The 14370-nt window shown below is 42.2% G+C and overlaps 1 protein-coding gene across 1 annotated transcript in view; it reads left to right on the top strand.

The window, feature by feature from the left end:
• CUNH10orf67 (chromosome unknown C10orf67 homolog) overlaps nt 1-14133 on the top strand; it is a 168688-nt gene extending 154555 nt beyond the window's left edge. Inside the window, 1 exon segment of the mRNA XM_077772452.1 lies at nt 13681-14133. Within this exon segment, the coding sequence (XP_077628578.1) occupies nt 13681-13772 (92 nt within the window). The 3' untranslated portion in view covers nt 13773-14133.
• The last annotated feature ends 237 nt before the right edge of the window (nt 14134-14370 follow it).

Here is a 14370-nt window from a genome sequence, read left to right on the forward strand (position 1 = left end):
ACTTTGAGGACCCTCCATGCTGTTTTCTACAGTGGCTTCACCAACAATTTCCACTAACCGTGCGCAAGGTTCCTTTTTCTCCACATCCACACCAACACTTGTTATTTCTAGTCATTTTGATTTTAGGCATTCACATGTGTCTCATTGCTGTTTTGATTTGCATTTCCCTGATGATTAGTGATGTTGAACATATTTTCATGTGTCAGTTGCCCATATGTATGTCCTCTCTGAAAAAATGTGTATTCAGATCCTCTGCCTGTTTTTAATCAGATTATTTGGAGGTTTTGCATTGAATTGTGTACATTTTTTATGTACTTTGGGTATTAACCCCTTATCAGATATAGCATTTGCAAATATCTTCTCCCATTCATTAGGTTGCCTTTGTTTTTGTTGATGGTTTCCTTCACTGTACAAATGTGTTTTATTTTGGAATAGTCTCAGTAGTTCATTTTTGCTTTTGTTGCCCTTGCCTTCGGAGACATATCTAGAAAAATGTTGCTATGGTCGGCGTCAAAAAAATTACAAGCTCTATTGCTTTTCATTTCATGTATATATTTATGTATATGTCTATGTTTTTGTATATTTTGTTCTATCCTGCTTTGTATAATAATTTGTTTTTTGTTTTTCTAAAAATTTTTTAATGTTTTTTATTTATTTCTGAGAGAGAGAGACAGCGTGGGCAGGGGAGGGTCAGAGAGAGAGGGAGATACAGAATCTGAAACAGGCTTCAGGCTCTGAGCTAGCTGTCAGCACAGAGCCTTAAGCGGGGCTCGAACCTACAAACCATGAGATCATGACCTGAGCCGAAGTCAGATGCTTAACCGGCTGGGCCACCCAGGCGCCCCTTGCTTTTTGTTTTTCTAATGGACATTTTCAATTATTTCTGTGATACACACAAATATTTCACAGTTTTTGTCAGGCTATGTTATCAGCTAAAATTTATTTGGAGTGCCTTCATATGCACTCATACACATCAGGGCTTAATCCTGCTGTTGTCTTTACAAGCATTCTATTCTCATGTTTATTTTGGAACTTCGGTTTTCAGGCTCATTTCCTTCTTCCTTCCTCCCTCCCTCTCTCTTTCTTTCTGTTATTTTTCTCTTCCCTTCCCTTCCCTTCCCTTCTCTTTCTCTTCCTTTCCCTTCCCTTCCCTTCCCTACCCTTCCCTTCCCTACCCTTCCCTTCCCTCCTTCCCTTCCCTTCCCTTCCCTTCCCTTCTCCTTTCTTTCTCTCCCCACCTGAATACCGCCCTGTGTCTGCTTCCACTATGCCAGTCTCACTCCTAGTCCCAAACCAGTTCTTATAAGTTTGAAGGTTGCCTGTTCCACTGGGAACCCATTAGGGTCTCGAAGCCACCAGGCCATCAGGTGGCTTGGGTCAGTTCCTCTGTGTGAAGTAAGTTTTTGCCTGTGAGCCTCCCCACGCCCATAGCCCCAGATTAGAAACTATTTTTCTGGGGCGCCCGGGTGGCTTAGCCGGTTAAGCGTCTGACTTTCGCTCAGGTCATGATCTCGCGGTTCGTGGGTTCGAGCCCTGCGTCGGGCTCTGTGCTGACTGCCAGCTCAGAGCCTGGAGCCTGTTTCAGAGTCTGTCACTCCCTCTCTCTCTGACCCTCCCCTGCTCACGCTGTCTCTCTCTCTCCTAGAAATAAATAAATAAAACATTTAAAAAAAAGAAACTTTTTCTGGTTTGTTTGTTTGTTTTCTCCCTCAGTTTCCTTTCATGCAAACTACTGCCTTTGAGGAGTGAATTTCTTCTTTTACCCAACATGGAGCACACTTAGCCTTTATTACCAAACAGGAGCTCTGCGGCATTGGTGTGGCTGAGTTGGTTAAACGTCCAACTCTTGATTTCCACTCAGGTCATGATCTCACAGTCCGTGCACTTGAGTCACACCTTGGGCCCCACACTGACAGCACGGAACCTGCTTGGGATTCTCTCTCTCTCTGCCCCTCCCCTGCTCATGCTCTCTCTCTCAAAATAGATAAATAAATTTTTTAAAAAAGGACCTCTCTTCCTGGCAAATAAGCTTTAAAAAAAAATTAAAAAGGAGCTCTATTTGCGGCTGTCAGAATGAATTCCTGCAGCTACAGCCCACAGGCCTGTAGTTTCAGCCCATGTGTTAATTCTCTCGGGCCGCTGTAACAAAGTGCAGCAAACTTGGCGATTTAAACTACACAAATGTATCATCTCACTGTTCTGGATGATAGAAATTTGAAATCAAGGTGTCAACAGGGGTGGTGTCTTCTGACAGCGGTGAGGGAGGTGAGCGAGAAACTGTTCCATGCCCCTATCTGAGCTTCTGGTAATCTCAAGTGTTCCTTGCCTGGTAAACAGCATTTCCTCTCTGTCTTCACACTACCTTCCCTCTGTGTGTGTCTGTATCTGTGTCTAAATTTCTCCTTTTGTGGCACAAAAACAGACACATAGACCAATGGAATAGAATAGAGAACTCAGAATTGGACCCACAAATGTATGACCAACTAATCTTTCACAAAGCAAGAAAGAGTATCCAATGGAAAAAAGACAGCCTCTTTAACAGATGGTGCTGGGAGAACTGGACAGCAGCATGCAGTAGAATGAAACTAGATCACTGTCTCACACCATACACAAAAATAAACTCAAAATGGATAAAGGACCTGAATGTGAGACAGGAAACCATCAAAACTCTAGAGGAGAAAGCAGGAAACAACCTCCTTGACCTCAACCACAGCAATTTCTTACCTGACACATCCCCAAAGGCAAGGGAATCAAGAGCAAAAATGAACTTTTGGGACCTCATGAAGATAAAAAAGCTTCTGCACGGTAAAGAAAACAATCCATAAAATTAATAGGCAACTGACAGAATGATAGTTGCAAATGACCTATCACGTAACAGGCTAGTATCCAAAATCTATAAGGAACTCACCAAACTCCACACCTGACAAACAAATAATCCAGTGGAGAAATGGGCAGAAGATTATGAACAGACACTTCTCCAAAGAGGACATCCAGATGGCCAACAGACACATGAAACGATGCTCAGCATCCCTCCTCATCAGGGAAATACACATCAAAACCACACTGAGATACCACCTCACGCCAGTCAGAGTGGCTAAAATGAGCAAATCAGAGGACTCTAGATGCTGGCGAGGATGTGGAGAAACGGGCACCCTCCTACACTGTTGGTGGGAATGTAAACTGGTACAGCCCCTCTGGAAAACAGTGTGGAGGTTCCTCAGGAAACTAACAATAGAACTCCCCTATGACCCAGCAATAGCACTGCTAGGAATTTACCCAAGGGATACAGAAATGCTGATGCATAGGAGCACATGTACCCCAATGTTCATAGCAGCACTCTCAACAATAGCCAAAACATGGAAAGAGCCTAAGTGTCCATCAACGGACGAATGGATCAAGAAGATGTGGCTTATCTATACGATGGAATACTACATGGCAATGAGAAAGAATGAAATCTGGCCATGTGTAGCAACATGGATGGACCTTGAGGGTGTTATGTTGAGCGAAATAAGTCAGGCAGAGAAGGACAAATATCATATGTTTGCACGTATAGGAGGATTAGGAGGAACTTAACAGAGGACCATGGGGGAAGAGAAGGGGAAAAATAGTTGGGAAGAGGGAGGGAGGCAAACCATGAGAGACTCTTGAATACTGAGAACAAACTGAGGGCTGATGGGGGTGGGGGAGAGGGGAAGGAGGGTGATGGGCATGGAGGAGAGCACTTGTTGGGATGAGTACTGGGTGTTATATGGAAACCAACTCGACAATAAACTATGAATGAAAACAAAAAAAAACAAAAAAAAATAAATTTCTCCTTTTGATAAGGACACAGACATACTGCATCCTGAAGACCTCATCTTAACTTGATCGTCTGCACGACCCTATGTCCAATTACATTCACACTCAAAGGTACTAGGACTTCCACATCTTTCAGGGAGACACAGTTCAATCCATAACAGCCCAGTTCGTTGCTTCACCTGTCTTTAGCAGAGAAATGTTTATCTTATCTTGCCCAGTATGTTTTTCTGGTTTTTCTTTTAAAATTGTATTTATCATGTCTATATGGTATATTAAATCATAGACTCACTATACCATTGTACTTCCTTCTCCCTTCACCAAAAAAAGTCCTAAATGTTCAAACCAGTTTTCTTCATGTTTCTGAACCAATGACCTTTCACCTTTACCTTATGTATACAATCTGTTCTAAGAACATTTTGGCTTGTAAATTTATGGCCACAGGTATCATTGTCTCAAACATCAAAAGTCTGCATTAAATATCTACCTTAAAATTTTTTCATGTTTATTTATTCTTTTTTAAAATATTTTTAAAGTTTATTTTTAAACATTTTTATTCATTATTGAGAGACAGGACATGAGCATGGGAGGGGCAGAGAGAGGGGGAGACACGATCTGAAGGAGGCTCCAGGTTCTGAGCTGTCAGCACAGAGCCTGATGCGGAGCTCAAACTCACAAACCACAAGATCATGACCTGAGCCGAAGTCGACGCTTAACTGACTGAGCCACACACAGATGCCCCTCATGTTTATTTATTCTTGAGAGATAGAAGGGGAGACACTGAATCTGAAGCCAGCTTCAGGCTCTGAGCTGTCAGCACAAAGCCCAACGTGGGACTCGAACTCACGAACCATAAGATCATGACCTAAGCTGAAGCTGGATGCTTCACTTAACTAGCCACCCAGGCGCCCCTAAATATCTACCATTTTTAAAAACATTTTATTTTTTATTATTTTATTTTCATCATGATAAGTATACACTTTAAACCCATCCCCTATTTCACCCATCCCCCCATCCACCTTCCCTCTGGTAACCACCATATTTGTTCTCTACAGTTATGAGTCTGTTTCTTGGTTTCTCTCTCTCTCTCTCTTTTTCTTTGCTCATTTGTTTTGTTTCTTTTTTTTTAATGTTTATTCATTTTGAGATACAGAGAGAAGGCGCATGTGTGTGAAAGCAGAGGTGAGGCAAAGAGAGAGGAAGAAAGAGAATCCCAAGCAGGCTCTGCGCTGTCGGCCCAGAGCCCCAATGAGGCTCCATCTCACCAACCATGAGCTCATGACCTGAGTGGAAATCAAGAGCCAGATACTTAACCAACTGAGCCACTCACGTGCCCGTATTTTATTTCTTAAATTCCATATATGAGGGGCGCCTGGCTGGTTCAGTAAGTACAGCATGTGACTCTTGATCTCGGGGTCAGGAGTTCAGGCCCCACATTGGGCATGGAGCTTACATAAAAAAAAAAAAAAAAGACAAGAAAAAATTCCACATATGAGTGAAAGCATATGGCATCTGACTGACTTATTTCACTTAGCATTATACTATCTAACTCCATTATTGCAAATGGCAAGATTTCATTCTTTTTATTCTGATATATATTTTTTATTCATATATATATATGAATATTACTCATCACATCTTCTTTATCCATTCACCAGCCAGTAGACTATTTGTTTGACTATTGCAAATAATGCTGTAATAAACATAAGGGTACACGTATCCCTTTGAATTAGCGTTTTTGTATTTTGGAGGTAAATACCTAATAGTACAATTACAGGATCGTGGGGTAGTTCTATTTTTAAATTTTTGAGGAAACTCCATACTGTTTTCCACAGTGACTGCACCAGTTTGCATTCTCACCAGTGGTACAAGGGGGTTCCCCCTTCTCCACATCCTCTCCAATACCTGTCATTTCTTGTGTTGTTGATTTTAACCATTCTGACAGGTGCGAGGTGATATCTCATTGTAGTTTTGATTTGCAGTTCCCTGGTGATCAGTGATGTTGAGCATCTTTTCATGTGTTTGTTAGCTGGCCAGGATGGCTGAGTGGTCTAAGGCGCCAGACTCAAGCTTCCGCTTCCCTCATGTGTCTGTTGGCCATCTCTAGGTCTTCTTTGGAGAAATGTCTGTTCCTGTCTCCTGCCCATTTTTTAATTGGGCTATTTTTCGGATGTTGAGTTGTATCAGTTCTTTATATATTTTGGATATAACTAACCCTTTATTGGATATGTCATTTGCAAATAATCTTTTCCCATTCAGTTGTTTGCCTTCAGGTTTTGTTGATTATTTCTTTCGCTGGGCAGAGACTTGTTTTGATGTAGTCCCAATAGTTTATTTTTGCTTTTGTTTCCCTTGCCTCAGGAAGCATATCTAGAAAAGTGTGGCTATGGCCAATAGCAGAGAAATCACTGCCTGTGCTCTGTTCTAGGATTTTTATAGCTTGAGGTCTCACATTTAGGTCTTTAATCCATTTTGAGTTTCTTTTTGTGTATGATGATGAAAGAACGTATGGCCTAGTTTCATTCTTTTGCATGTGGCTATCCAGTTTTCCCACCACCATTTGTTGAAGAAATTGTCTTTTTCCCATTGAATATTCTTTCTTGCTTTCTCAAAGATTAATTGACTATATTGTTGTGGGCTTCCTGAGTTTTCTGTTCTATTCCATTGATCTATGTGTCTATTTCTATGCTAGTACCATACTGTTTTAATTACTACTGCTTTGTAATATAATTTGAAATCTGGAATTGTGATACTTCCAATTTTTCCTTTTTAAAGATTGCTTTGGCTCTTTGAGGTCCATTGTGGTCCCACATTATTGGAATGTCTTTCCATTTCTTTGTGTTGAATGTCTTTTATCAGTGTTTTACAGTTTTCAGAGTACAGGTCTTTCACCTCGCTGGTTAAGTTTGTTCTTAGATATATTACTACTTATGGTGCAATTGTAAATGGGACAGTTTTCTTAATTTCACTTTCTGCTGCTTCATTATTAGTTACAGGAATGCAGCAGATTTCTGTACACTGATTTTGTATCCTGAAACTTACTGAATTCATTTGTCAGTTCTAGTAGTATTTTTGGTGGCATCTTTAGAGTTTTCTATGTATAGTATCAAATCATCTACAATTAGTGAGAATTGTAGTTCTTACTTATCAATTTGGATGCCTTCTATTTCTTAATTTCCTAATAAAACACTCAAAACCTCTCTGTTGCATCTTGGTAAAAGTCACCTTTCCTGGCAATCTGCCTGTGAAATAGGCAATGGGTTACCTTTTCCAGACAAGAATGCATTATGGGTTGAACGCTGTCCTCTGCCCCCAAAAGATATTGAAACCCTCGCCCACAGCTCCTGTGAACGTGACCCTATTTGGAAAATAGGGTCTTTGCAGGTGTAATCAAGTTAAGATGAGGTCATTAGGTCATTAATCCATTATGACCTGTGTCTCAAGAAGAGGGAGATTTTGACACAGGAAGAATGCCTTGTGGTGACAGAAACAGAGAACGGGATGATGTAGCAGGAGCTCAAAGGACATCAAAGATGGATGACCACCACCAGAAGTGAGGGAGAAGAAGGAAGGGAAGGATTCTCTTCAGAGTCAGAGAGAAAACATGGTCTTGCCAACACCGTGATTTTGGACTTCGAGCCTCCAGAACTCAGATGAAGGAATTAACATCTGGTGTTTTAATCCATCTACTTTAAATTACTTGGTTACGGCAGCCCTAGGAAGCAAAGACAGGAAGACAATTGAATAAATTCCATGGCATCCACATTAAATAGATGGACAGCCACTGTCCCAAATGAATTCAGTGACTTTATGTTTCCACTTTGCATGACACGTTCTGCCATTAACTTCCACTGTAAAGGAGACATTTCCCTTTGATTGATTAGAAACTTACTTTTTTCATCCTTCAAAACACATTCTAGCATCAGGGAATTGAATGTGATAAGCCTTGCCTATAAATTGTGTATAAATTTGCCTGTCCCTTTCCTGGCAGTCAGTAAGTGATCAACTAATTTTTTTTAAATGTTTTTTTTATTTATTTCTAGGAGAGAAAGAGACACACACACAGCGTGAGCAGGGGAGGGTCAGAGAGAGAGGGAGTCACAGACTCTGAAACAGGCTCCAGGCTCTGAGCTGGCAGTCAACACAGAGCCCGACGCGGGGCTCGAACCCACGAACTGCGAGATCATGACCTAAGCGAAAGTCGGACGCTTAACCGACTAAGCCACCCAGGCGCCCCGAGTCACCCTTAATTCTTAAGGTGCTCTCCTTTTGACTTCCAAGTCACCAACCTGTTCTGGTTCTCCTCCTACTTCCCAAAGCATCCTTCTCAGTCTCTCTTGGTTACTCAATTCTGCCGGTGCTCTGAGTATTAAGTGTTGGAGTCACTAACGATTTTAACTTTTTGTTCACTTTTACACACTTTGTTTTCCCCTGATTGATGGATTCATCAATAAATATCGATGGCTTTCGGGATAAAATCAAGGTTTTCAGTTTAGCATATAAGACCTGTCATAAGAGCTCCCTCTCCCGAACACGGGCTCCCTGATCTAGTCACACCACATGACTTACTGTTCCCTGCTAGTTCATGCTATTCCATGCTTCTGTGCCTTTATGTGTGCCTTCACCCAGGTGGCAGGTCTTGTGTCATCTTCTGTGGTTAGCCGGCCATTGATGGCCTCATGCTGGCTATTTGCTGGGGTGACAGGGTAACTGGATCTTGTATTTCTAATCACTGAGCAGGCAACCCAGGCTTGTGATTAGGTGCATTCAGGGTTCTCAAGAGCAGCAAAAGAAAACAAGCTCCAATGTACAGGGACCATTCAAGTCTCTGGTGGCACCGCATTTGCTCCTGTCCCATTAGGCAAAGCCAGTCTGATGACCAAGACCAGAGCCTCTGTTGGAGGAGCTATAAAGGCCATGGGTACCAAGGGAGCCAATTACTTACCTTTACCGGGCTTCACCTTCTCTTTGTTACTCCATTCATTCATCCATTGGAAATGTGTTATGACCACCTACTACTATAAGCAAAGCTCTGGCCTAGGCCCCGAGGATGCCTTGAGTCTTCTTAGTGCCTGGAATTTATATTCTTTTTTTGTTTGTTTGTTTATTTATTTATTTTGAGAGAGAGAGAGAGAGCATGTGTATGCACAAGAAGGGGAGGGGCAGAGGGAAGGCGAGACAGAATCCCAAGCATCCTCCACCCCATCAGCACAGAGTTCGACGTGGGGCTCAAACTCATGAACTGCGAGATCATGACCAGAGCTGAGACCAAGAGTCAGACATTAAACCATCTAACTAGTACACTGAATAACAGTAGTGCCAGGATTTAAGGTGGTGCGGTGAGGTAGGGTGGGCGGGAGAAGGCCTCTCCACTTCACCATTTCTGCAGGAATTGCTACCTTGTTACTCAGAATGATCTACTTACGGCCTCTTCCCCCAAATAGGGAAGGGGAGTTGGAGGAAGGTGGTCAAAAGATACAAACTCCAGTTTTGAGATAAACAACCTCTGGGGTCGTATGTAGATCTTAAAAGCTCTCATCACAAGGAGAAAAAAGGTTGTTTCTCTTCTTTTTAAAAATATCTATAGGAGGGGCGCCTGGGTGGCTTAGTCGGTTAAGCGTCCGACTTTCGCTTAGGTCATGATCTCGTGGTTNTCTATAGGAGATGACGGCCGTTAGCTAAATTTACTGTGGGACTCATTTCACAATATACAGTAAGTCAGGTCCTCAGGCTGTACACCTGAAACTTACACAGGGCTGTATGTCAATTACGGCCCGCTAATGCTGGGGGGGAAGGATAATCAAAAGCCAAAATAGAGAAACAAAACATAAAATATTTAGAGTGTGTATATTTCAAAAAAGTAACTGAAAAATTACTAAATTTCCCTGGTAACCGATAAATTTAAGCATGAAATTGTGTGAAAACAGCATTTCCACTAAGTACCCACCCTTCAGAGGTGAGTTAGAGAAACAGGCACAATGTAATCCCTAGGCCCCAAGCTGTTCGCCTGTTCGTAGGAACACGTAGCTGTTTGTAACCTCAAATTCATACTTGTGCAGATTACACAGACCAGAAGTCCCAATGAAACTCTAAAAATAACGATCTAAGGCTTCCATATTAAGTATATTTATTTTTCTCCAGGATTAGGACAGATCGCTTTGGCAGCCTAGTCTTTCATAAAGAGGGGGGTGGGGAACAGAGTCGGGCCTTCATTTTCTCACAAAAGGCACGATGGGAAGCGCATCTGTGAACATTGCATAATTTGTTATGTTCTACAAAGAGGTGGGTTTTTGTTATACACATACCAAAGCTATTTGGTACTGTTTCCCCAATGATCTCTATTCAGGTCCAGAAAAGAAATTGGCCTCAGCAGAGTGAAAGGAGAGTAAATTTTTCTTTAAAAATTAGATACAGATTATCACTTCCAAATGCAGGAGGGAATTTTACAAGTGACGGTGCACTGATTAGCTTTCCAATGGACATCCAGTCCTTTATGGAACGCATACTAGCGGTGGTCAGCTGTGACCAATGTGGTTTATTACTCTCCAGAAGAGCTGAACTGAGATTACCCATCTAATCTAATTGAGAAATGTTGGGTGAACTTGAACTCTTTCATGGACATGAATGACCAGAGAATTTATTTGATAAGACATTAAAAGCTGAATATGGTAACTATCTCTTTGATGGCTGGATACAGTCATTCCCTTGTTCATTTGCATGCCTTTCATATTTTTTTGGCCAGTACTCTGCTGGTGATTACACGAGCAGCCTAAATGAAAATGGAGTAAAAAAAAAGTTTCCGTACAACCTCGTTGTGGAAACATTAGAAACCTTACCTTTATCAGTAAACACTCCTGGCAATCTTTAGTTGGTTACCGCTTTAAAAAGTGACTCCAGCTCTCAAGAACAGTAAATAAATTGTAGAAAATTGAAATTTAATAAACCCACTGTTTTCTCATGCCATAGTCCCTAAATTATGTTTAAATGTTGTCTTTTGATTTTACTAATTAATATTTTTTTTTAAAAAGGACATTGGGGGAAACTGACATGTTATTTACCAACCTCCTTTGTATTTTGTTGTAAATGGGGCGGTGCAGGCAGGTTGGTGGCATCTCAATGAGACATTTGTGGTAACTTTATCGACAGTATAATGCACAGGTGGCATCCGATAATAAAGTGTCTGCTCTTCATACGCCTGCTAAATTTGAGATCAAGTCTGCTGTATTCCCCGTGACTGTTACCGTGTAATTTGGATGTACACATCTCTTTCTTATAACGTACTTAAATATTATAGTTTAAAAATGACTCCCAGAAACACAAAGATAGAAACTCGAAGTATAAACGGCAAAATCGCACTTCACGTGACTCGTGACTCTTCTACGTAAAATTTTTCATCGCAACGTTGTCATTAAAATAAAAAGGCCTTTTGGTTGTGCCCATACAAGCATAATAAATTGTATATGTTTGCGACACTGAATGACTCTTGCCCATATGCTGCACCGCAAAGCTACATGAATGAGGCATTTACCAAATCAGGCCCACCACATTAAACAGAAAAACAATCTTTATTCATGGTAACTTATCAGTTTCAATTAATCAACCCTAACAATGGAAATTCTGATGTGTTCGAGCAACTTGAAAGCAATAGGTCATCTCCAGGGCAGCCATGTTGTGTCTTTGTGCCTAATGTTTCCAACAAAGCAACATCTCCAATAAATAGACATACATATACATACATACGTGTGCATATATATACATACCAATGGGTGACCACAGCTATGCCGTGTTCTGCCAATAAACATGCATGTTTATTGCCTACGATTTTTATCACGGTAAACGTCATTGTCTTCCTTCAAAGTATTACTTTTTTGAGCTCTGCAGGTTTAAACAAAAGGAAAGAAATTTCCATTGGATGACCATCCTTTCAGTTTCTGTGCTGCTATGTGAATAGCATTGTGCAAACCATTCCAATGGTTTTGAAAAGGGGTAACCATTGGTTTGATTTGGTTACACGGTTTAGCAAAGAGCTCCCTCCCACTGCCTTAGGGTCTGTGAAAGGTCTGTGACCTGTTTAGAACTGCCAAGTGAAATGTCATGTTGCCCCTCCCAAATGGGAGTATCTGCATTCATTTGATCAGTATAAAAAATGATTGGGGATGGCGAGATCAGTGCTTTTGAATTGCAATTTATAGCAGTTTACAAAAATGCACATTGTTGGAAAAGAAAACATGGAAGTGTTTCTTTCTAAATTGCATTACCTGTGAAATGTCATTAGTCTTTTAAGGATATTTACATCCTTTTTTTTATTATTATTTAGGGACTTATTTCCCCCACAGAAAGTCAGAACTTTATTACATTATGATTTTTTAAACTTGTATTTTGGTTTTGATAGCGGAGTTTAGAGACAACATTTCTGAGTCCTCAGGATGAACACAATTTGTTGTCATTTCCATTTATTAATTCTCCAAGATAGTCTTTGCTAATCAGTTGCATTAGCGGGAGATTCCCAATGATCTTTCCCAGATTATAGAGGAGATCCATTCGTTGGCAAATGCCTAGTCTGCTGATTTGTAGTAGTGAGTCTGAAATCATGGGCATACTAACTCTACCGGGTTTCCGCTACTCCTTCAACAGCATACTATGAAATTTCTTTACAAGAGCAATACTTTCTAAATGATGGTACCCCTAGATTCATCTACATAAATGCACAGTTTCATAAAAGGAACTGTTTTTTTTTTTTCATTAGATATGCAAATGTTAAGGTAGGCTGTTCAAGTTCACTAAGGCTTAATGCAGCCACCTGGGTCTCTGGGGTGCAGAAAAAACACCTTCTATCCCGATGTCTAAGAATCTTGAATGCTCCGTGTCTTTGCCTTAGGCAAGTGGGTGGAATTGGGCATTATTTTCAGGAATTCTTCCTTTAGGAAGAAAAATGACCTTGGGGAAAGGGCCTCAGAACTTCCCTGGCTGATACTTGGGTAGAAAAAGAAAGGCCCTGCTTCAGAAAAGACTTGACCCACATAGACTCCCTAGCAATCCACTTTGAACCTCCCAACCATTGAAAGGCGACGTTGTCACGTTTTTATCTTTGTTCATGTTAAGCCCTGGAATGACAGCCTGTCTCTGTGTTCCTCTCTCCCACTGCCCCGGCTGTAAGTGTCCACATTGACACCTACCGGTGACCGCAGGCTGCAATTCTTTGTTGCCTTGTCCACGCTCCTGGCTTTCACTGGGATTAGCTCAGGGCCTTTGTTCCCCTTCAAAGCTGGAACATCACATCCCATGTTGTGGCTTTCCTGTCTCAGACCCCCAACGCTTTCCTCACAATTTACACACCAGGTAAATGTCCCTCCCTACAGAGCAGAGAGCCTAGCCTGCGTGGGGGGGTGGCTCCCCGGTCCCCAACTTCACAACCCTTGCCAACGGGTTTTCTTTCCTTCTCATTCAGAATTTTCTGTTTCATGTGGAGGAAAGATTGAAAATGCAAATGGAAATTTAAATCTTAGTTCGATCCTTGGCCCCAAACACAAGACAACCACTGCCTTTTAAAATCCTCTTACAACTGCTCCTAATTCTAGGAAGGTGACCTTCAGTAGAAGGTCGTTTCCTGGCCTTGGTCACGGGCTCCTAAGACTGTTGCTATAGTATGGAGCACAGGAAAACTGTCTCAGAAAAAAACGTGGCTGACATAAGGTATTCTGAAGGTCAAGGAGGACCTGACTGCCCCCACCCCACCCCGTCCTACCCTTCCTCCAGGTTACTGAGGGGCCAGCCAGGGAGAACCCACTCAAAATGAGGCAAAGAGCTCTGCATGAGGAGCGGGAAGAGGTTCATACATAGCAAGTAAAACAAACTTCACGTGTATTCCTTTCCCCATATCTTTAGGGAGGTTGTCTGGAACCCCGGAAGAAGAGCCTTTGGAGAAGCCGTCGATACTCCAGAACACCCCAGTGAATGATAGGGACGCCACCGAGTAGGGGCAATGCGCTGGGCTGCGCGGAGCGGGACCACAGAGAGGGCCCTGTCCCGCCTGGCGCCAGGCCTGCCTCCCTGGCAAAGGGATACTACCTACACGGGCGTTTCTAATGAAGCTGTTCGTCTCTCCAATGATGATGATGATGGTGATGACGACATAGACTAACTCAAGACAAGGCCTGCCCTTGAAGCGAAGAGAACGCGAGGTGTGCCGGCTGTGCGCACCTTTCCAAACCCTTAACTGCAGGTGCTCGCTCGTGCTGGGGGAGCGGGACGCACAGACTTCGAGGGGCTGCCAAAGCCATAGGGGGCGCTTCCTGGGCTCAGCAATATGCCCCAAAGCCTTACCGGGGTGGGGAGGAACAGACTTCAATTAAAAAAATTTTTTGAGGCACTAAGCTTTCACTCCCTCTCTTACCCATAGTCTTACCCATAGTCTCTCTCTGTAACACAAAGTCAAACTGATTTGCTGCCTTCTTGTTTGCCAATTAATCCCCATGACGGCGAACCTTAACGCCTGGTCCGAGGGGATTTTAAATTTCCTCTGGGGAGATCCATTCTTCTCTTACATGGGCACTGGGCTGCCAGCCCTATCTTAAA

Source organism: Crocuta crocuta, unplaced genomic scaffold (assembly GCF_008692635.1).
Source record: "Crocuta crocuta isolate KB4526 unplaced genomic scaffold, BGI_CrCroc_1.0 scaffold96, whole genome shotgun sequence".
In the NCBI taxonomy this organism is placed as follows: Eukaryota; Metazoa; Chordata; class Mammalia; order Carnivora; family Hyaenidae; genus Crocuta; species Crocuta crocuta.